The 21,004-nt window shown below is 47.2% G+C and overlaps 1 protein-coding gene across 2 annotated transcripts in view; it reads right to left on the reverse strand.

Moving 5' to 3' along the window:
• Positions 1-1,606: 1,606 nt before the first annotated feature.
• NF1 (neurofibromin 1) overlaps positions 1,607-21,004 on the reverse strand; it is an 87,059-nt gene continuing 67,661 nt past the window's right edge. For both annotated transcript variants that reach the window (XM_054394392.1, XM_054394391.1), the window contains 16 exons: positions 19,663-19,877; positions 19,038-19,099; positions 18,804-18,918; positions 17,873-17,974; positions 16,858-16,998; positions 16,362-16,488; positions 15,685-15,816; positions 15,037-15,172; positions 14,075-14,229; positions 13,037-13,159; positions 12,226-12,353; positions 11,451-11,551; positions 10,202-10,344; positions 9,346-9,392; positions 8,391-8,607; positions 1,607-1,749 (listed from right to left, as the gene is read on the reverse strand). In XM_054394392.1, coding sequence (XP_054250367.1) covers positions 1,607-1,749; positions 8,391-8,607; positions 9,346-9,392; positions 10,202-10,344; positions 11,451-11,551; positions 12,226-12,353; positions 13,037-13,159; positions 14,075-14,229; positions 15,037-15,172; positions 15,685-15,816; positions 16,362-16,488; positions 16,858-16,998; positions 17,873-17,974; positions 18,804-18,918; positions 19,038-19,099; positions 19,663-19,877 — 2,087 coding nt within the window. The remainder of the gene's footprint in view (positions 1,750-8,390; positions 8,608-9,345; positions 9,393-10,201; positions 10,345-11,450; positions 11,552-12,225; positions 12,354-13,036; positions 13,160-14,074; positions 14,230-15,036; positions 15,173-15,684; positions 15,817-16,361; positions 16,489-16,857; positions 16,999-17,872; positions 17,975-18,803; positions 18,919-19,037; positions 19,100-19,662; positions 19,878-21,004) is intronic.

Here is a 21,004-nt window from a genome sequence, read left to right on the forward strand (position 1 = left end):
CTTTGTGTTTTCCAGCACCTCTGTTTCAGGACTCCTCATTCTAAGGTTTCCTCTCCTTTTGGCAAACTCTTTGCATATTCAGTTTGTGTTCATAGTTTTTTCCAGGACTGTAAACAAATTAAAAGAAATTAAATGGTTATTCTAGGAATCAATACAATAAAGGTATTTTTATTTACATCAATGTTACATTGTTACTGTGTGGACAGATGGGAATTCTGCTCTACAGCCATCAAACCTGAACTCTCCACTGTACCATTCTCTAATCATTTAGCTGTGGAGTTTGATTTACTGACAGACACTAAGGACATTGCACTGCTCTGCTGGGGAGGATGGTGCACTGCTTTGTCCTTACAGCCACCTAGAGACTGCTGATTTCTAAGCCAGGAGAGGAATCTGAGCTGGGGAAGTGAAGCTGTCTGACAGCAGCCCCCCGAGGAGCACCCAGGCGACAGGCCCAGGATCTCTGCTGGCCTCTAGGCTCCAGCGTGCGGCTGGGAGCCAGCAGCAGTGCAGCCCTGGCCAGGCTTTCACAGTGACAGCAACTTCAGTTAGTGTGACCCCCCCAGCGCCTGGCAAAGGCCTGGCTGTCCCAGTAGCACTCCCCAGTGTCAGTTCTCTCTCAATTCATGGTACCTTAGCAAGTGGCACTGGTTGGGCAGCGCTGCTGGGGCAGCACAAAAGCAGCTCTGCCAAATGCCACCTCCCAGCAGGGAGTTCATGAACTCATTGAGTTTTCCCCTCCATACCCTGCTGGGTGCTCTGCCAGGGATTTCTTAGAGGGACATGTTGTTGGGAAGGGCAAAACTAAAGGAAATGGTGAAGAAAGAAGCAACAACTCTGAACACTGCTGCAGTGACAGTGCAGGAGTCAGCTCTCGGGGTTCCCTGTCCACCAAACCTTTTTAGTGCAGTCAAAGTACAGCAAAATAGAATTGGCTTTGGAAAACCCCAGTTTGTCCAGTCTGGTACATACACAGTCCAAGGACATGAAGCTATGGTCTGGGGAATGAGAGAGACTCATGCAGCCTCCTTGTCCTCTCCAATTTATTGCTAATTAGTAGAAATTTAACCTAATCAACCCCTTCTGGCTAAGCTCACTGTACTGTGGATATCCCAAGTTTAACTATGGTAAAGAAAAGTCCACAGCTAAAAGCCTTACAGGTTTGGATTAAAACCAGGACTAGAGCAACTTCCCCTGGCTCATAACCACCTTGAGACATGTGCAAAGAGGGTTGAAGATGAACCCTCTCCTTTAGAGCAGGGACAGAGAAGGCAGACAGGAGAAGCAGGGTGGGGCTGGCTATGGGCAATGGCTTTCGGATCTGGACAGGATGCGTTCTGCAGCGCTGGAGATCTCCATGGCTCCAGCAGGACCTACACGAGCGGCTCTGAAAGAGTGGCTGAAACCAACAAGGGAAGGGGGAAACGAAGGCATTAGAACTCAGGCAATGTCTCAAGAGTTGATCATCTGGCAACACGGCTGGCAGGATGGGAAGGTTAAAAATTAAGTGCAGCATCACAACCGGTGGAGGCCCTCGACGAGGCACCCGCGGGTGTCAGTCGTTTTCCAAAGCAAAGAGCCCAGAGCTGCGGCGCCACGGCAGCACTCAGACGATCTTCTTGATGCTGTGGCGTTTGAAGCTGCCGGCACTGCGCTGCTTCTGCACCTGGCTGGCAGAGCCGTGCCGCATCCTCCCGCTGTTGGAGTGTCCGGCCGTGGGCGAGAGCTCCACGTTCTCCTTGTCGATCCCTGCGGGGAAAAAACACAAGGGCCGAGGTTAAACCTCCCTGCTTTGACCCGTCCCGGCCACTCCAGAGGCCGCTTCTGGCTGCGGAAACCCCGGGAACAGCAACGGGGCCCAGAGGGAATCACGGAGGGAGAGAGCCGCTCGGAGCCGCCAGAGGGCGCCCTCCGGCAGCGCCAGAGCTTCGGCGCCGTTTGGGCCGCGACGGGACCAGCTGGGAAAGGGGCAGCGGGGCCGGGACCGGACCGAGGGGCAGAAGGAGCGGGGCCCGTGCAGGGAGCCACGGCCTGGATGAGGAGGAGACGCCGTGCTCCGCAGCGCGCTGAGCGCTGCCACGCTGCCAAGCGGCGGTTCGTTCAAACCAGCGCTTGGCAAGCCGCAGCCCGCAGCGGTGCCCGGGAGCGAGCTGTGCTGCCCGGTGCCCGAGCGCTTTACGGGACTGAGCGTTCCTGGTGAAAGCTGAAGGCCAGGACAACGGGAGGCACCACACAGCTGCTTGGTCATCCCCCACCACCCCCACTGGGGCCGGGATAGAGGAAAGGAAGAATCACAGCAAGAAAGCCCCGGGTGTCGTGGTTAAAACAAAAGCCGTGGTGAAGGGTTGTGGAAGAAGCAAGGAAACAAAACAAACCAAGTGATGCAAACGGCTCAGCACCCCCACGGGCAGACCCACACCCAGCCAGCGTCCAGGCAGGAGATGGCTGATCCCCCAGCACCTCCTTCCCCTCTCCCTTGCTCAGCATCTTGGTGTCTGGCATCCAGTCGGGGTCACTGCCCAGCTAGGCCCCCTCCAGCCTTCTACCCACTTCTATCTATTCTCCAGGGGCTGAAGGAGGGACAGGGCAGCTCCTGCCCAGCACAAACACTGCTCAATACCAGTTTGGTCCCAAATCTAAAACGTGCCCATGCCAGCTGCTGTGAAGAGAACCAACCCTAGCCCAGGCAGGCCCAGATGGAACACAATTCCCCTGCCCATGGTGCCTCACAAGTGACAAGTCTGATGCAGCTATTTCATTGCAGCATGAACAACGATGTTCTGGGGAGCAGACGTACACCCTGGGGTTCACCGAGAGCCCTGACTCGGACCGGAAAAATCACCTCCATGTGCTGAAGTGCACCCAGCTGTGTGCTCAGCTGCACAGAGCTCACCACATCCCAGCATGGCTCCTTCAAAACACCTTTTCTCCCCCCTTCAAGCTGCAGGTTGAATCTGCTGTTAATCTTTATTAACAGCAAAAGACAAAGCACCTTGGCCTGCAGGCGCTGGCTGATCTGTCTCTGACTTTATGCTACCTTCCTGCAACAGCATGAGAATAGCCAGGGGTGGGAACTGCTCCCTGAGCTCCCCCAATCAGCTCTTGGAACTGAACTGGGAATTTCATTCAGTATGGGAAATGGCAGAGAGATGCTCACAGCACAGATGAAGGCTCCCCTCTGATCTCTGAGCACTCACACCAGCACCTGTACCTGATACACTCAACTCTTTCAGGCCACAGAGCCCTTCCTGGCTCTAGTTTTGAGGAGATTGACTCAAGTCTCTTCTGCTTGTTGCATCCTCTAGAAGGAAGAGCTGCCAGACTGCCAAACCTATGGGCTTCTTCCAGCCAGAACCCAGGGGCTGCCATTAAACAGGGGAATGGTGGAGTGATGAAGGACTTCTGAGCCTGCAGAATTCTGCCACCATAGCAGAGGCTGATCCTTGCTATCAGGGATGTGGATTCAGGTACCTACAATCACCCTCAGCACTGAATCTGGGCTCACAACTAAAGCTCAGTAAAAGCACCCAAGAACTGCTACTGCCCAGTTACAGCTGCAGCAAAGGCAGCCAGAGGCTTGTAGAGTGGAGATGAGCCAGACAGGATCCCAGCTGAGGGCATGCACTTCTCTGAGAAGTGTTCTCAGCACAAGGTAACTCTGCTCCATCTTGCTGGAGGAATCACATCAAACAAAGCTCAAATCCCAACTGCTGTAGCCTGCCCTTCATGCTGGCACGATGGGCACATAGGAAGGTTGTGAGTTCCCAGCCACTACTCCAACAGCTTTGGGCACAGCCTGGAGATACAAAACCTGAGGCTGCTGCCTTACACAGACACACTTCCACTCAGTGATTACTCTTTTGCTGAGGCTGTTATCAGTTAATCACTGCTGCAGCAATGTCCCTGGGTAGCTGTCACATCATTCCTGCACCACAGCCATCATCTGACATGTGCTCGGCACCGCGCTCACCGCTCGGCCTGCATGGAGCCAGCAGCAGGGAGGGTGTTGCTTGTGCAAGAGGCTGGAAGCACAACCAGCAGGACTAGGAGGCCTGAGAGTGACTAAACAGGTTAGAACCAAATTCTGTTACTGTGAATGGCATCTGCCATAGCTCTGCCTCACTCCTCCAGGCAGCTGACTCCCGCTGGCAGCAGCAAGGACACGGAACACACTCTGCATTTCACACACGGACAGGGACAGCTTCAGACCTCCAGCCAGAAGCTGGCTGCACGCTGCATCATCCTTCCTCTCCCTGTGGGGGTGTGAGCTTCCAAAAACCACAAACCAGGATGAGAATAGGAAGCAAAACCCACGGGTGTGAGGGAAAAACACCTTATCTGCAGATTTTTCTTACTTCTCCATATAGAAGCAGGAATCAAATGGTGATGAGTTCCCACTTCACAGGGCTCCTGGCTGCTGCAGTGCAGTCCCAAGAACTTCTGTGTTTTCCCAGGGTGTGTAACTGAAGCTAAAGCTGACTTCCAGTGACTTAAAAAAGCTCACATGAAATAGTTCTTTTCAGCTTAATACCTGCAGCAGAGCAATTTCACATCCCAGGCATCCCCTTCTCTGTCTCTGAGCTTATCTGCCTTTCTTTACCTGTCCTACCATCAACATGTTAGCACCACACAAGAAATGCAAGAGCTTAGCACTTAGACTGCAGCCATTCCTGTGTCAAAAGGGTCAGTAAACCAATTCTCATGCCACAAGCCCAACCCTAAAGCAGACCAAAGCAGCATTTCGTGCAAATATGATGAAAGTAGAATGTACCTTGATGAGGATGCTGCATGAAAACTGCAGATTTAGAGCAAGGCAGAGAAGCTTCACAGACAGAATGAAAGAAAAAATGTTAAATGATTCATGTCCAGAACAAGGGCAAGGGGAAGAAAAGGAGAAGAGATGGTAACAGACAAAACATTTCTAAACAATGATCTCACCTGGTTCTTTCCAGATGCAAGAAAATTTTTTTCAAGTATCTGCAACTTAATCTATTTGTAACCATAACAAAAAAGTCCCTTGGCTGAAAGCCTTTCATGAACTCAGCATGGTGAAGTCAGTCAGCACTGCTGCACAGGTGCTTCTGCTCTCAGTTCTCACATCAGAGCCAGTGGGTGGTAGATCTACAACCCTTCTTATTCCCACAGCTGCCTGGCTGCCTCAGGAAATCCTGTGGCCCACTCTTGTTCATCTTCTGTAATTCTTTCACCAATGACTTTTGCCTTGGCAGACATTAGATTGGTGACCTCCATACCCTGCCCCCTCACTCCTGTCTCTGCAATGACCTCACACAGCTCTAGGCACAGTCCACGAGAAGGCAAAATTCACCTCTGCAGCTAAGGAGTCCATCAAGTGCCAGAGGCCCAATGCCATCTTTAACACAAGCAAACAGTTTAAAAAGCAAAGCCTGCTTCCTGCAGAGGTTAACCTGCCAGCTGAAAGCAGTGACACTGCTGGCTGAAGTGGAGCAACGCAACAAACCTGGGGTGAAGGAGCAGAATGAAAATCTTCACATTGTGCCTTGGCCCACACTTGGAGAAGGCTGGAGGTCCCCTGACCAAGCCACAGGCTTTGGCATTCAGATTGCTGGAGTGAAACAAGACTGCTCCAGGAGACAGGCAAGAATCTGCCCAGCAGTCAGCTGAGATGGAACACTGAGCACAAGGCCTTCAGGAGCTACTGATCTCTAAAGGCTGTTTCAGACTCACTGGTAACCTACAAAGGCTGAAAACTGGAACCCTTGGTAACCTCCTGGCCCTTAGAACAGTCTCCTGGGATCTGATTTCCAAGCAAACCATGCACAGTGTCATAAACAGAATCACAGAACCTGGAAAAGACCTCTAAGATGATGAAGTCCAACCACTGCCTAACTACCAAGCCTGGTGCTAAACCATGTCCCTCAGCACCACACCTCTGTGCCTGCAGGCCCACAGTCTGCTGAAGAAGTTCCCCAGCTCCCAGCTCCACCAGACATGGCTCTTACCCAGTGCCTGACAAAGGCCATCTGTTTGCAGAGCACTTGAAAGACATCTTTGAAGAGCAGGATTAATTCCTTCCTCTTAGCTAACAAAGGAAGAGGGAATAAAAAGTGAGGCAGGAGGAAGGGAGGCATTCACCCAGCAAAATGCTTTTCTTGCTAGTGAAGAGCCCAATCCTGCACCATCACTTCATCTCTGCAGAAAGCACTGTGGGAGCTGCCACTGATGCTTCATTCTGAATGGAAAGATGCTGCCCACAAGGTCTCTACTTTCACGCTGGCAGCAAGCAAGCTGTGTTTTAAATAAGAAAGTTTCCATCACCTCCTTTTCCTTCTCCATAGCCTGGGTTGCTACCTGCACCTGCAGGGTCTGGGGGTTTTGTGCAGCAGTGTTTCCATGTGCAGGATGAAGATGACAGTGGCTGCATGACACAGCCATGACAGGTAATGGACACTGGAAAGTATTAAGTAAAAGCCTCTAAAATGTCCTCAAACTCAACTGTTACCCATTCTTGTTGCTCAGATCAGATCAGAGACCCTTCCAGGCCAAGACTCAGGAATACAAACCAAGAAAACAATCACAGGAACTGTCTCCTGTAAAAAGTGCTGCTAATAAATCATCAGAAGAGGTAATGACTGTGGGAAACCTGCTTCCCACCTTCTCTCCTCACTTAGGAGAGCATTAGGTAATAAATCATCTGCAACTGGCAGCAAACTGGAAAGCAAATCTTATTTGGAGTATACTTGGGCTGACAAAGCATCTTGAAATGTAATTCTAGAACTCAGCATCAGTATTCCAAGGAGGTGATCTCCCCACATTTAAACAACTTAAGTTGGCTTCTCATCCTGGAAAAAAGTGAGCTGCAATCAGCTGTCACTGTGTGAAATACAAAAGGAAATCACCACACAGCCAGGGCTCTGCTGCATCCCTGCTGCACCTCTGCAATGCTCATCACACTGAACCAAACACACACAGCATCTGTGAGCAAACAGCACCTGGAAGAGCAGATTTCTCCAACAGAGCTAGGTAGAGCCTCACAGAGCTTATTTCAGGGCTAGCAGAAATCAGGGGATGAGAGAATGATGAAGCCCAAACCCCTCTGTACTTGCTGCACCTGCAGGGGAGGGGCTTCAAGCCTCACATCAGATAGAAACCAAGCAGCCTGCAGAAGCTGACTGCCCCTGCTGCTCAGAACTGCAACAGTTAAATCACCATTGAAGAGCTGTAAGAGCAGAGCATTTCCTTGCTCTCTGAGACACTAATCCAAAATCACTTCAGGAAGAATCTTTATGCAGATTTCTTTGACATAAATTCCATTTTCCTCCTATGTTTAATGTCCTCTAGCTTAGGCTTAATCTGCTACACTGAACAATTTCTGCTTTTTTCTTTTCACCTGAAGTTTTATGCTGTTCAGTGTAACCTCTGCATCTCCCTGCACTTATTGCTGTTCAGTGTAACCTCTGCATCTCCCTGCACTTATTGCTGTTCAGTGTAACCTCTGCATCTCCCTGCACTTATTGCTGTTCAGTGTAACCTCTGCATCTCCCTGCACTTATTGCTGTTCAGTGTAACCTCTGCATCTCTCTGCACTTATTGCTGTTCAGTGTAACCTCTGCATCTCCCTGCACTTATTGCTGTTCAGTGTAACCTCTGCATCTCCCTGCACTTATTGCTGTTCAGTGTAACCTCTGCATCTCCCTGCACTTATTGCTGTTCAGTGTAACCTCTGCATCTCCCTGCACTTATTGCTGTTCAATGTAACCTCTGCATCTCCCTGCACTTCCCTTCTCCCCAAGCCAGAAGGAAGGTGGGGCTTGTATCCATTTACTGCCTTTGATGGTTGTTCTTTTTGAACACCTCCACTTTTCCACCAGCATGTTCCTGGCAACACAACAGCCTGAGCTGACCCAGCACTCCACATACAGCTACAGGGACATTCTATTTTCTCCAGGGTTAGCATGACCTCTCTATGATGCTGCCCAGATGAGCACTGCCCTTAATTCATTTAGTCAACTGAAACTGAGTCAGCTCTGGATTCTTTGCCTGGTGGTGTCCAGGGAGGCAGGATTCTCCTTGCAGAGTACCATGATGATATAGTTGTATTTATTAGTGTTCAAGGCTCCACTGCTGCCTGTCTTCCATATTAAGATGCAGCTGTTACTGGTCCTGATGCACTTAATGCTATTTCCTTCATGCTTTACGACTTGCAAGAGACAGCTTCAGTGCTGGACACAGCCCAGCTCCTCAAATACCAGCCTGGCAGCTTAGTAAACAGTTTAATATTCATTGGAGTCAGGAACGCAGTGGTGTCTGATGCACAAACACATCCGAGGGGATAGCAGGGCTGTGCCCAGCTACAAACCCAGCCAGTTCCCCACACCCCTTACCTCTGCTGGACTCAACCAGCTACTGACCTGGGGAGTGCTGGGAGGTTGCAAGTGAGGTCATGGAATTGGAGAGGTTCAGGTTAGCAGTAATGCTGAGCTGGCTCTGCACTGCGGGAGGGTACGGAGATGTGGGAGTCAGCAGAGATTCTTCGCTGGTCTCCTCATCGATTCCAGGCAAATATGTGTCAATCAAGGCATCTAGGAACTTCACTATGAGCTCAGCATAGTCTGGGATTTGTGTTTGCTGTGGGTGATGGGGGAAAAAAAAAAAATTGGTTCTTTTCTTTCTCCTTTTCTGTCAGTTTGAGCTTTGCCCCAGGACCCAGAGCTTTGTTATTGCCCTGCTTCTGCCCAAGAATGGGAAAAGCATTTGATGTATCTATACAAACTGAGTTGGGATCTTTTCCAGACCAGTCTGCATGTAAAGACCATGTGTAGGTGTAATTTCAGCAGTGCCTGGAAGCAGAAGAGTGGCTGTCCCACCCCTGAGAACTGCCACTGCCACCTGCCCCAGCACTGAAAGCACTGCCTGTGCCCCAAAGCCTAACACCCAGCATGCTGCCTGCTCTGCCACCAGTGCTGCTCACTATGACTGGAGGGAGCAAATGGCAGTGCAGATGGTCAGTGCCTGATGCATTTGTTCTGTTCTAACATCAAATTTGACCTATGGAATCACCACTCTTAACAAACTCACCCTTTCACTCTAAGACACCTAATGAACCAAAGACCTCCTGAATGACACAGTGGGTCCCGGGGCCCTGTGTGGACTTGGGAGCTGTAAAAAGGTACCCACAGAGCTGAGCGTTTCACCCAGCCCTGGAAACATGGCCCTCCTGAGTCTGTGCAGGCTCAAACCCAGCTTTAGCTGTAGCAGTGAGCCTTACATTACTTATATCCCATGACTTGTCATGTATCTGCACCAATCTGCTATAACCAGAAAGTGAAGGCAAAGCACTCAAGAACTTACAAGCATGGTTCTTACCTTTGAAAATGGGCCAGCAAACCTCCACAACCCATTAAATCCAAAACCTGCAACAACAAACTGAAGGTTACCACCAAGACATAGTTCTCAACTGACAGAAAACAACCCCCAAGTGCACTTCCTGCACGTAGCATTTGGATTGAGTTAGGCATGGAAACGAAAGGGTTTGATTTGAAGGGGCAGCACTAAGCTTTGTGCAAAGCAGGTGTGACAAAATGAAGGCATTTTAATTTGTCCATGAAATACAGAAGTCCACATCTCAGAACAACAGTCATACAAGAGATTCTTGATGGGACTTTAAAAGGTAAACCCAGCAGGTGCAAACACAGCTCATGGTATCAACCTCAAGTTCTTCTCAACTATTTCCTGTTTCTTATGGATCTTCCTTGAAAGCTTTTGATTAAGGACCATAAACCACCAATCTCTAGGTGCTAAGTGTTCAAGTGTCCCATGAAAGTGAGCTTGGGCACTGAAAACCAAACATCACTCCAATGAATTTACCAATAATTAAAGCAAGCCCTAACTTAGAAGGTTAAAGGTCATCCTTCATCACCAGCACTCATGGTCTGTACGACTTTCAATGGGTTGGTGGAATCAGAATCCTCAGTCACAGCTTGCTCCCTCACAGAGATGATTTCATACTTTGACTACCTGATGCACAACTGCAGCAAGCAGCTCTAAAATTCTCACCAGCGCTGTTTTTCACCATCACAGACTCTTATTTTCACCTGGATTCAGGGAGCTTGAGGGATACCATGCAGGGCACTGACTATGAGGGCTGCAATTCTGAAACATTCCCAAGTAGTAAATCTGACTGAAAACATAGCAGGTTGTCAACAAATGGAAAAATATTTACTCTGCAGGTAAGAAGTTTGGTACTGGGGTGGAGACTCTTCATGGTAGACAACACTCTGCACAATCCCATGGATTGGATTCAGCAGATTTGGATCCTGGCACAGCGATAAAAGGGTATTGATCTTGGAATCCAATAAATTATGCCTGAAGAAAAGAGAAGTGCCTTAGTTTTTATTCATGAAATAAACCTGCAGTTCCCAGCTGACTTCAGCAAGCAGCACTTAAGGCAGATTTTCACAATCTCAGTGAATTTAGAAGACAAGTCCTGCATGTGCCCAATAAGTGCACCAACAAACTGCACTAACAAAACAAGCCATTCAAGCACTTAGCCAGCACTTTAAATTGCTAATATTTGAATTATTTTGAACAAAAAAAAAAAGTATTCCCTGGGTTTGTGTGCATGTCAGAGCTGAAATTTCAAAGCAGCTTTGTAAACTTGCAGGAGAAGTGTTCAGGTGAGCTGCCCTGCAGGTCTCCCCTGTGCTGGTTTTTCACCCAAATGCCAGTTGCTCAGTTGTGGTTTCTGGAACTCACAGACCTCCTGGCTGCTTTGCCCATTCCTTTCTCAAGCCAGTCTCTGGTACCATTATTTCTAAACCACACTCAGATCAGCTTTAAAACGCTACTCAGTTTCTGGTAGCTGCTTTCCCTTACACACACACTGACCCCAGCAAATGCTATTTGTAGCAGATACTTAAAGAAACACACCCAGAGAGTATCCCGAACTATGCTTGAGCTCACTTCTGATAGGCACCTGGGGTACTGATTTAAAAACCTGAGTCTGGGAGCAGATAGCACTGAAAAAGCAGGGCACAGTGACTTGTACAGAACAGTGCAGAATGTAGTAAAAGCCATCTGAGTCCCTGCAGGACCAAGTGGCAGAGCTGTGCTCAGTCACTAGAGCAGAGCAGTGGCAGCAGTCGCACTGCCAGCTCTGCAGAAGTCCTGGCTGCAGAGCCAGGCTCCCAACAGCAGCACTGAGCTCTCCCACACTCTGCCAGCCTGCAGAGGGCCATCTGCAGCCCTGGTCAGAGGATGCCTGCTCTAGTAGGGACATCAGGTTCATCTGCCAGAGGGAAAAAGGACACTTCTCTAGCTGCTGTGGACAGCTTGTCTCACCAAGCCATGGGCAGGCTGCAGCTAGCAAAATGCAAATGACGAAGCACCTTGCACATAGTTGTCCTGGTCCAGGGAGCTTTTAAAGGAAGGGCAAGTACAGAGTCTTCACAAAGAGAGTTTCAGCTACTTACACAACAGGAAAGACCTTTGGGAAGACAACACTGGCTTCTGCTAAGTACTCATAGAGGATCCGCTGGTCGAACTCGTCTGTAGTGTACTTCACTAAGGTCGCCTGTCACAAGGCAAAGGGGGCAGTTAGCAGCCTGCTCAGCTACCTGCAGGAGCTACAGGCTTCTGCTCTTCTCCTAGTTCAGCTTTTAGCATTTCTGAATAGCAGAAAGCAGCATTACAAAAATATTCCCTTAGATCCTCTTTGGATGTGGAATCTGGCTAATTTATGTGTGTGGGAAACAAGAAAAGCAGCTGCAAAAGCTGCTGTTTGGGGAAAAAGATTTAGCTAGTTTTGGACAAAAGTGGGCAACTGAGCTTCCTGGATTGGATCAGGGACAGTCACTGTATGGTAGCTCTGTTACTGTACCTCTATTATTAGGGAATCAATTTTAAACTGAATTATTGGTTTGGACTTTGGAACCTTTCAAGTAGAATACATCGGTACCCTGTTACAAAACTAGTTTGTGATAAAAACCTGGCAGGAAAAAAGGGGCAATGGCTGGACAGGTTCTACAAACAACACAGACCAATGCAAATGGAGTATTTGCTCTCCAAAAGCATTTAAATAGGTTCCTAGAAGTGCTTCCCATCAAGCTGGGAGAACAGCAACAAAGGAACAGCCTTGCACAGCCCAGCGATTCTGATCCAGAAACACTGCAGGGAAGGTGTGGAGCTTCTTTTTTCAAGATGGAAGGGTTCCAGCAATGACAGACAATACACAGAAAGCAAGCTTACAAGAACTGTAAGCAGCAGTGCTTGAATTTTGGGGTCAGTCAGAACTTCTTCGTCCAGGAGGACATTTGACTCAGAAACAGAAACCTTCCGAAGATGTGGGTGCTGCTGCGGTGATATCCTCTGGGTTTCTGCCAGACAAAAAAGAGCAACTCATCCAAAGCAAAGTAATCCCAAACCAAACCAGAATTAGCTCTCACACAACAAACTCAACCAGATGCAACCTTCAGAGGTCACCAGCCCTTCCCAAGTAGAAAAGCAGCACCTAGGCTGTAATACTACTTGCAGTGCTAGGCCGGTACATGGGATGTTATCAGATGGCAAACAAGAACCCCAATTTCCTCTTCAGTGAAATACAGGCCCAGGGGTGGTAGGTTCCAAATTGAGGGTCAGGCAGCAGGCTGACATCAGACACACCAGAAGAACCCTGGTCTTGCATTGTAATTGGGGGTGGGGGCACAGGAAGCAGATGTGGGAGAAGATGAAGAGAGGCATTTGAGGCATTACAGCACGTTCCATCTCCTGCAGAAATTTGCAGCTCTGGCTCAGCAACTTAGAAAAAGCCAAATTTCTTTCTTTCATTTCATTCCTCTACACAGCACTTCAGAGCTGCCCCTTATTCTGCATCTGCAAACTGAGCAACTCCTACTCAAACCTCAGTTGCCAGTGACACAAAAGCCTGCGCTCTCCGGAAGCCACCTTTAGAAAAGATATTTCTCCCTTACCTTGGAGTAACCTAGGCAAAAAAACACCGAATTTAGAAAGAAGCCTTTATAATTAGCATGATTCTTAAAATGTTAGTCCTGTTTCTCACCCATTTCATAATCATTTTCGGCTACTCTCCTCATTTTGGGAGGCGTTGTGATTCCAGATTCCATGTCTTGCCTTTTAGGAGCCTTTGTGTCCGATATCAAATGGTCAAAACTTTTCCTTGTACCTAAAAACAATTTATCAGGCAATTAAAAAACATTAAACCTATATCCATAGTTTAATTTTTTTTTTCCTGATTTTTCTGGTCAAGTTCCTCTCCTATCTACAACCTCTTGACAGGAATCTGGGGACATTTTCACCCTTTTCAGGGATGGCAGAGAAAAATACGATCACACCATGCCGCTCTCCATCACGGGTTCCAAAATGCTTCACAATAGGTATGAGGAAAGCATGCAGCTGATTCCAAGATGGAAGCTGTGGGGCATGCTATGGGCTCCTGGTCAACACAGCACATCCAATCAACATGCCAAAATGTGGTTACTGAAATGGAAACAGTCAGAGGGTTGTAATGAAAGAAACACTCCTCCTTCTCCCAGCCACTCACACGATGCAAAGGGTACCCACGGGTTGTGCCAAGCACCTCAGCCTGGTTCTCTCATATTAAGACTTTGCTTGTAAAGGTGATGCACTGAGAAGCCATGAATAAAAATCAGATTGCTTACAAAACATCTGAAATGTTTTGGGACCACCTCTTCTACTGAATGGTTGAGTACTCAACACAGTAGCTAAGCTAAGGGAGTCAGCTTCTTGGTTTTGCTGAAAGGGCTGATGGCAGAGAATTCACACCACGGATCTTTAGTATCTGGCAATAGCTTTTTTTTCCTTCCCTTTTTTCTCCCTTTTTCTCCACCCACTTCAACATGCACATTTTGAGTGCCACTCTTGCTTCCCCCACTCTGTGATCAAAAGAATCCTCTTAAACTGCACAGTGCTCTGGCATTTGATTGCTGTAGGAGCTGCAGGTATCCCCGAGTCAGGAACAAGCACTTAATGTCAGAACAAATTCAAGCAGCACTTTTTCTCCTGTAACACTTCCTGGGGTATTCTGTAGACAAATTAGTAAATTAGTTATTTTAATAACCTAGAAGCTTTTTAGTGTTGGCTTGTGAAGGCTGCCCCATATCCAAACTCATGGATTTTCGTGTTCGAGGGCTTATCTGTCCCACTGTCGGGTAACTGGCAGCCAGTCTGTCTGACCCCTTTGGTGATGACCAGGGTTGGTTTTCCTTTAGTGTCCTGAAAGTGCAGAGAAATTAAATTAAGAAAATCTTTAAAACTGTGCACATTTAGGCATATTTTTTTCTTTCAACTAGTCTTATTCTCCTTTATTAAAACCCATCCTTCCTCACAGGTTCATCTCCCCCAAACACAGGTTAAGAAATGGTGATTGCTTTGCTTCCAAAAATGCCTGAGCTAGTGGAAACTAACAATCTGATGTCAATGTAATGCTGAAGAGAGGAAAAACAAAGCCATGAAAAGAACACAAAGCAAATCAGCCTATGAGGCAAGATGGAAGACCTTTTATAATCAGCTACTTCAAACTGGATGCTAAAAAGAGACACTGAGTGGAGTGCTCCCTACTGAGAGAAGCTGGCTCCCCACTTCCAGGTGGATTTTGAAGCTTCTCTCTGTGGCTGCCTGTAGACAGGCTCTAAGGGGTCAAGATTTTCCACTCACATGGACCAAGTGATTACTTAGGACATGCCCTGAAGCTCTCAAAAGGTCAAACAAAATTGTCTTCTAAAATCTAAATGAAAAATGAGATGAAATTAGGTCTTGTAGAAGGATGCTAGGAAAAAAAATTGAACAACCTCCAAAGCAGTTAAGCCCTGAAATGGCTTTAGGGAATCTCAAAATTAAATCTGCAGGGATTTGGTACCCAGATTTCTGTGAGAGTCCTGATCTGGAACCAGTAACAGCATTACCTAAGCTTTAGGCATGGGGGGTTCAGTTTTCAACACAACACAGGTTACCTTTGGGTAACTCACTACAGGCAACAGACACTGAAATTTGGATAATATCTCTGAAAGTCAGACAACCAACCTATAGCTAGTGTCACTGTGATGTATGGGATATGTATCCATAGGAACATTCTCCACTGAAATATCTGTCAGCAAGAGAGACTTTCTGTGCTTCAGGCTGCAGCGGCTTCGGACTTCCTCAGACACTGTCAGCAGAGCTAAAAATGCAAAGAGAGCCAAGAGAAGTTTTCCACAGCAGAGCACACTGAGTGGTGCCAGCAGCACCCCATCCCCTTCAACCACTGCCTTTTCCACAGAGCACCAAGGAGATGCAATCACACCTTACTGAGAAGCACAGATTTGAAGCAGGTCACTTTAAAGGTTTCTATTCCCCACCCAGTCACAACTCCCCCAGCTAAACCTCTGCCCTCCCATGGTCACAGCTGCCACTGCCACTACAGTTGGAATGCTCCATGGCACACATCAGTACTGAAACCAAGAAAGCTCCAGCCTCCCTGAAGTCTTTCCAAGCTGCACAGCAGCTCCTGTGCTGCGCTGACAAGTCTTAAGACCACAAACAGCTTTCCAGGATGGACCCCACACTTTTGTCCATCTCTAGCTGCAAGTTTCCTTCACATTGGTGCAATTTTACCCACCTAACCCCTGAGAATTCCCACAACAATCCATTCCTTTTCAGTTAGCAGAAATGCAAAAGGTTATGTGTGTTTACCTGCCAGGTAAGCCACGCTCTGGGTGTTCACCTCAAACTTGTCACAGTTCCTGTGTTTGTTAACCAGAGCCAGTAGTGTATGTAAAATCCTCACTGTTCTTGCTACAGTGGTAGGAGAAGGATGCCTGTACCCTAAGAGATGAGGTTAAGAAATCAAATATTGCATTTAATATTTGAATATTTATGAAGCCTTAATACTTTGCAAATCTTTCCAGGTTATTTCTCAGCACCTCCTCAGAATGCTTCATATAAAGGGTAAGGAAGCACAATGCTAACAGAAACTGCATATTGAAGACTATTTTTCTCTGTCCCTTCCCCCCTCAATCTCATCTCAAAATATGCCTGTGCATATATTTTATACCTGTGATCTCACAAATCAGTCTCCTTAAAGCAACAGTGAGCCTGGACACAGGCAGGCACACACAGAAAACAGCATGTTTGGAGCAAGAAGAACTGCAGCACACATGCCATGACTGAAGGATTTGTATCATGAGCTCCAAAGACCTTCACAGCACATACAGGAAGGAAGCCTGGGGAAGTGCTGCAGGCAAAGAACATTTAACTCTGTATCAACTTTGTAAACCAAGTTACTTAAAATCCACCACCCACTTTTTTCCCCTTCATCCTCTCTGAGTTAAGAGTGTTTACCTGCACTGAACAGCAAAGTGTGTTCTTACCTTTCAGGAGGTGTCCCACTAGTGCAAAGTTAAAGTTGGAGTTGAAGTTTAGCCCAACAAAGTGATCCATCTGCTTGCAGTGCCATTCCAGTGGCCTCCTGATCTCCATGAACACCTCTTCTGGGCTCTGAGCCAAAATGAAGCACAAGAACACCTCAATGAAGGTTACTCATCAGATCTGGAGTTGGTTTTGCAAAAGTGATGAACCAGTGATTTTAAGAAGCTTACTTGAAAGTACTAAACCCTCTCTTGAGCAGAACACAAGCACACATTTCTGCTCCAGCTTAGAACAGAGGAAGAAAAGCTTCATCTCCAACTCTCAGTTTTCCCTGTTGGTACTACCCAAACTGATAGCACCCAAGTTTCTAAAGCTAATTTCAGCTTTAGTTGCTTAACTAGTGCCCATGAAGGTGAATCATCATTTTTTCCCTTTTACAACAGCTCTACGTGTTGACATAAGCCAAGGGTCAGCCAGAGCTGCCTGCTAACAGCTCACCTTGTCGTTGAAGACCCTCAGGCTGTCCAAGGTGTGCAGATTCTGCTCCAGCAGTGCTGTGCCTGCTGAGTACAAGTTCACCTCATCCAGCTGCAGCACTGCCATTGCCACCCAAAAGAGAGCCTTGTGCATAGGGGAGTCCTGGAGGGAAACAGAAGCAGCCAGCAGTGCACTCTCAGGTCAGTTCTATAAAGCAGAGACCAACAGGACTGCCACATGGCTGTGTACAGGCACCACAACAAGCCCTGTAGCAGGGTCTGACCTCAATCACATCCATTCCAAGAGGATCTTTACATGGACCTGCAGTCCTCATGCACTTAACAGCTGCATAGCAAAAAGCAAATTAATTTTAGCCTTTTTTAGGCTTCCAAGACAGTTCCTTCTCTCTCCTGTTCCTTCCCTTGCTCACAAAACTGTCAGACATATTTTTCCCTACCCCAGCCTGAACAGAAATGTGTCTTTTGTTATCAATTTGTGAGCAGATGTTCGAAAGGGGTCACAGCTCTGCAGATACAACTGGCCAAGCAATTTCATGCCCAAACCAAATGCTGGAACCCTATGCACTACCAGTGGCTAGAGGAGGCTCCTCATTACTGCTGCACCTATCAGTATGCTGCTCAGATAATGAACTTGAAAGTCCCATACAGATGGCTGAGTTCATAGCACAGCAGACAAGACTCCTGTTTATCACAAGCCTTGACCTGAAAGGCATCTCAGCAATCACACATTGGGAAGCCAACAAAAACATGCAGACCTTTTGGGAAGCAGGAAGACAGGCTGGGGGATGGCCCCTGCCTGCACTGCAGTGGCCTAGTTTGATGAAGCAGAACAGAACATTCCAAAGCATCTTTAAAGCCTTTGCACATATCTCCCATATGTGCTACCTTCCAGCATGAGTCACAGCAGCAAAGTGTGAACTCCAGATACCACCACACTTAGATTTTTCAGATTATAGATACCACTACCATTTTAATTTACCAAATATGCTGTTTACTCCACAGATCCATTTGTTTACCTTATTAAGAAGAGGCTGCAGCTTGGTGAGTGCTATAACTGTAGCTTCTATTAGAACTTGGCTGTTGTAATTATCAGGGCCTTTTAAACAGCTCTCAAGTCCCTTTTTGTAGGGGAAAAAAAAAAGAAAGAGTCATTAAAAATACAACCATAACTAGATTTTGCTTTGTAAAAAAGAAGATCAAAGCTCTAAACAATAACTGTTGCTCTCAATTAGTTTACAAGGCTTGAGCTCATTTTAACCCAAGGACTGTTACAAATGGGGATTTACAGAGAAGTGAGCTCTGCCTTGCTGAAAGCACTACAAGAGGCTGCAGGACAGGGTGCAAACATTAGAGAACAGCTCTTTAACAATTTTAATGCTGTTCAGCCAAAGCTTGGGCCCAGAAAACTCTAATAAAATGCTTCAAGGTAAACATTTGAGCACACAGTTTACATGCTGTGGAACACAACCTTCTTTAGAAAAAAGGGAATGCCATCAGCAAGGCAGTTTCTAAGTCACCAACTCTGTTTCTAAGTCCCCCTGTAGGAATGTCCTGCTCTTTATTGTATTTATTTACAACATATTAGATTATTAACTTCCTTTAACAAAAAAAGAATCCTGTGCATGCAGCTAAATGCCTGAAGAGAAAAAAAATCTCATTTATTTAAACTCTGACTTCCAGATCAGAGTCTCAGATTTAAACTCAATATTGAAACCTAACTGTTATCCTATAGAAGTCACAGCAGTGCTGACATTTACTGCCACCAAATTGATTGCAAGTAAAAAAGGTTGGCCTCCAAAAACAGTGTATTTCTGATTAGTTCCATAAAAAACATGCTTGGGGAAAAATATTTATGCTGAGTTCTATATTTGATGGGAAGATAAAGCTAAAAATAGCTAACAGTAGCTAGTTCATGAGTCACAAAGGGAAAGAGCCAGCCCCCAATACCTTGCTGAGGATTCGGATGATTTGTTTGATTTGTCCATGGGAGACTCGTTTGCTTATACAGCCAAACACAACCAGGGCTCTGGGCTGCAGGGAGGGGTTGTACTGGAATGCAAACCTGCAAGGAAGAGCACAGCCCAGTGACCAACCAACCACCCAGCACGGGCTGCAAGGAGCAGCTGAGAACTCTCAGCGTGTGACACAGGCAGGGGTTATGCTTTGAGATCTGTGACATACTTTTGAGCTAGTTCAGTCCACTGGTCCAGCCACTTGCAGGTTGGAATATCCCTCATACAGGCCTAGGAAGAATGACATTGTTTGAACACGTGGGACATGAAGGACAAGGAGCTTTAAAATGCAGAAGGTGCAGTCAGTCTAGCTCTCAGGAGTCAGTACCTAACTATGTATCACCAGATCTCACAGAGTCACAGACTGCATTGGGTTGGAAGGGACCCTCAAAGGTCTGAAGGGATCCTACAGGAAGGCTGCAGAGGGACTTTTCATGAGGGTCTCTAGAAACAGGGCAAGGGGGAATCATTTGAAGATGAGGGAGAGCAGGGTTAGACTGGAGCTGAGGAAGAAGTTCTTCAGTACAACGAGGGTGAGACTCTGGAATAGGCTGCCCAGGAGGGCTGTTGATGCCTCCTTCCAGGCTGGATGAGGCCTTGAGCAGCTGAGTCTAGTTGAGAGGTGCCCCTGCCCATGGTGGAGAGTTTGGAGTAGATGATCTCTGAGGTCCCTTCCAACCTGAGCCATTCTGTGATTCTGTGATCTTGTCCAAGCTTCTCCCTGCACTGCTTGTCTGCACAAAGTGCAAGCAGTGCCATTTCCCCTCTGGGACAGTTTCTCTGGAGCCACATACCTCCATGATCTCCAACAAAGCCTCAGTGACAGTTTCCAAGGAAGTCAGTGCAAAAGTCTCCCTCTCATAGGAGCCAGGGGAGAAGGACCTGTCGCGGTAGCTGGATCGGAAGGCGATGACTGCAGCTGACTTCACTTTGCTGATTCCAAACAGCAAATAAAATTTGGGCAGAGAGAACTCAGTCAAGCTCAGCCTTAAAACTTGCTTGGTCTCCTCTGTTGAATAAACATTTACATATTAGATTTAAAGCACTGCAATTCACTCCACATGTTAAACACTCTGATGCTCCCCCTTCCATGAGTACAAAAGCAGATGGTCAGCCCCTGATTCACTTTGCACACCCAACACCATTTGCTTTGCTACCTCTCCCTGAGTATGCTACAGCTGTGGGCTGTGGCACAGACTGCTGACATCAGTCACCAGGAAAATGTGTTCTAAAAACAGGTAGGAAGAAACTCATGTAAAGAGGTGGTTCTGTGAGACTTCTCCCCACACTGACTCAGAAATTGGAAACCTGGAGAGTTCCTGCTCTGGAATGCCAACAGCACTGTAAGTTCAAACTGCAATCAAATTCTGTTTCTGGCTCTGGCACTCAAATGAAGAAAGCCTCTTGAATCAGAAGGACATGATGGCCCTGCTACTGGCACTGAATATTTTTACCATCCTGAACTTTCAGTTCTTTTCAGTGTACCTCAAATTGATTGTTGAGAGAGGAAAGCTGGCCCCTCCCTCCTGCATCACAGCAAAGCTTTTCCTTCTATCTATGTCTCTCTCTATCCCTGTGTGCGCTCACACACTGCTGATATATATAGGCACACAATGAGCTTTCTTAAAAAGACCTGATTACATAAACTTGGGAGTTTTTTCCTGCACAAAATCCAGCCTGGCTTTATGCAGCATTTCTGCAGGGACAGGTGACAGCTACCTATTTACCCACAGCCATTATTTCAGGGCTGCTAAACGCCTGGAGCAGGCACACAGCTGCTTTCTCAGCTTCACAATCCCCTCATGCAGTTGATATTTTTGTTACCACATTATGCAACCATTCAAAAGGTGCACCTCAGCCACTTTTAGCACCAATATGTTTTCTCTTTTCTCTCCATCAGAGGAACTTGCTGCTGGTTCTCTTTTTCTCAGCCCCCTTACACAGACTATTTCCTTTATGCACCTGCTCTGCACCAGACTGCCACTCTGGAACTCCCCACCCCTTTGCTGTAGATCACATCCTCAGTCTCATTTGTATGCAGGCTGAAGTACAACACAGACTCTTCAAACTCTCAGAACAGTTTAATGAGAGAAAGACAGCTCAAATATTTCCTAAACAAACTAAGAAGTAATCAGC

The sequence above is a fragment of the Indicator indicator genome, chromosome 30 (genome assembly GCF_027791375.1).
Source record: "Indicator indicator isolate 239-I01 chromosome 30, UM_Iind_1.1, whole genome shotgun sequence".
Taxonomy (NCBI): domain Eukaryota; kingdom Metazoa; phylum Chordata; class Aves; order Piciformes; family Indicatoridae; genus Indicator; species Indicator indicator.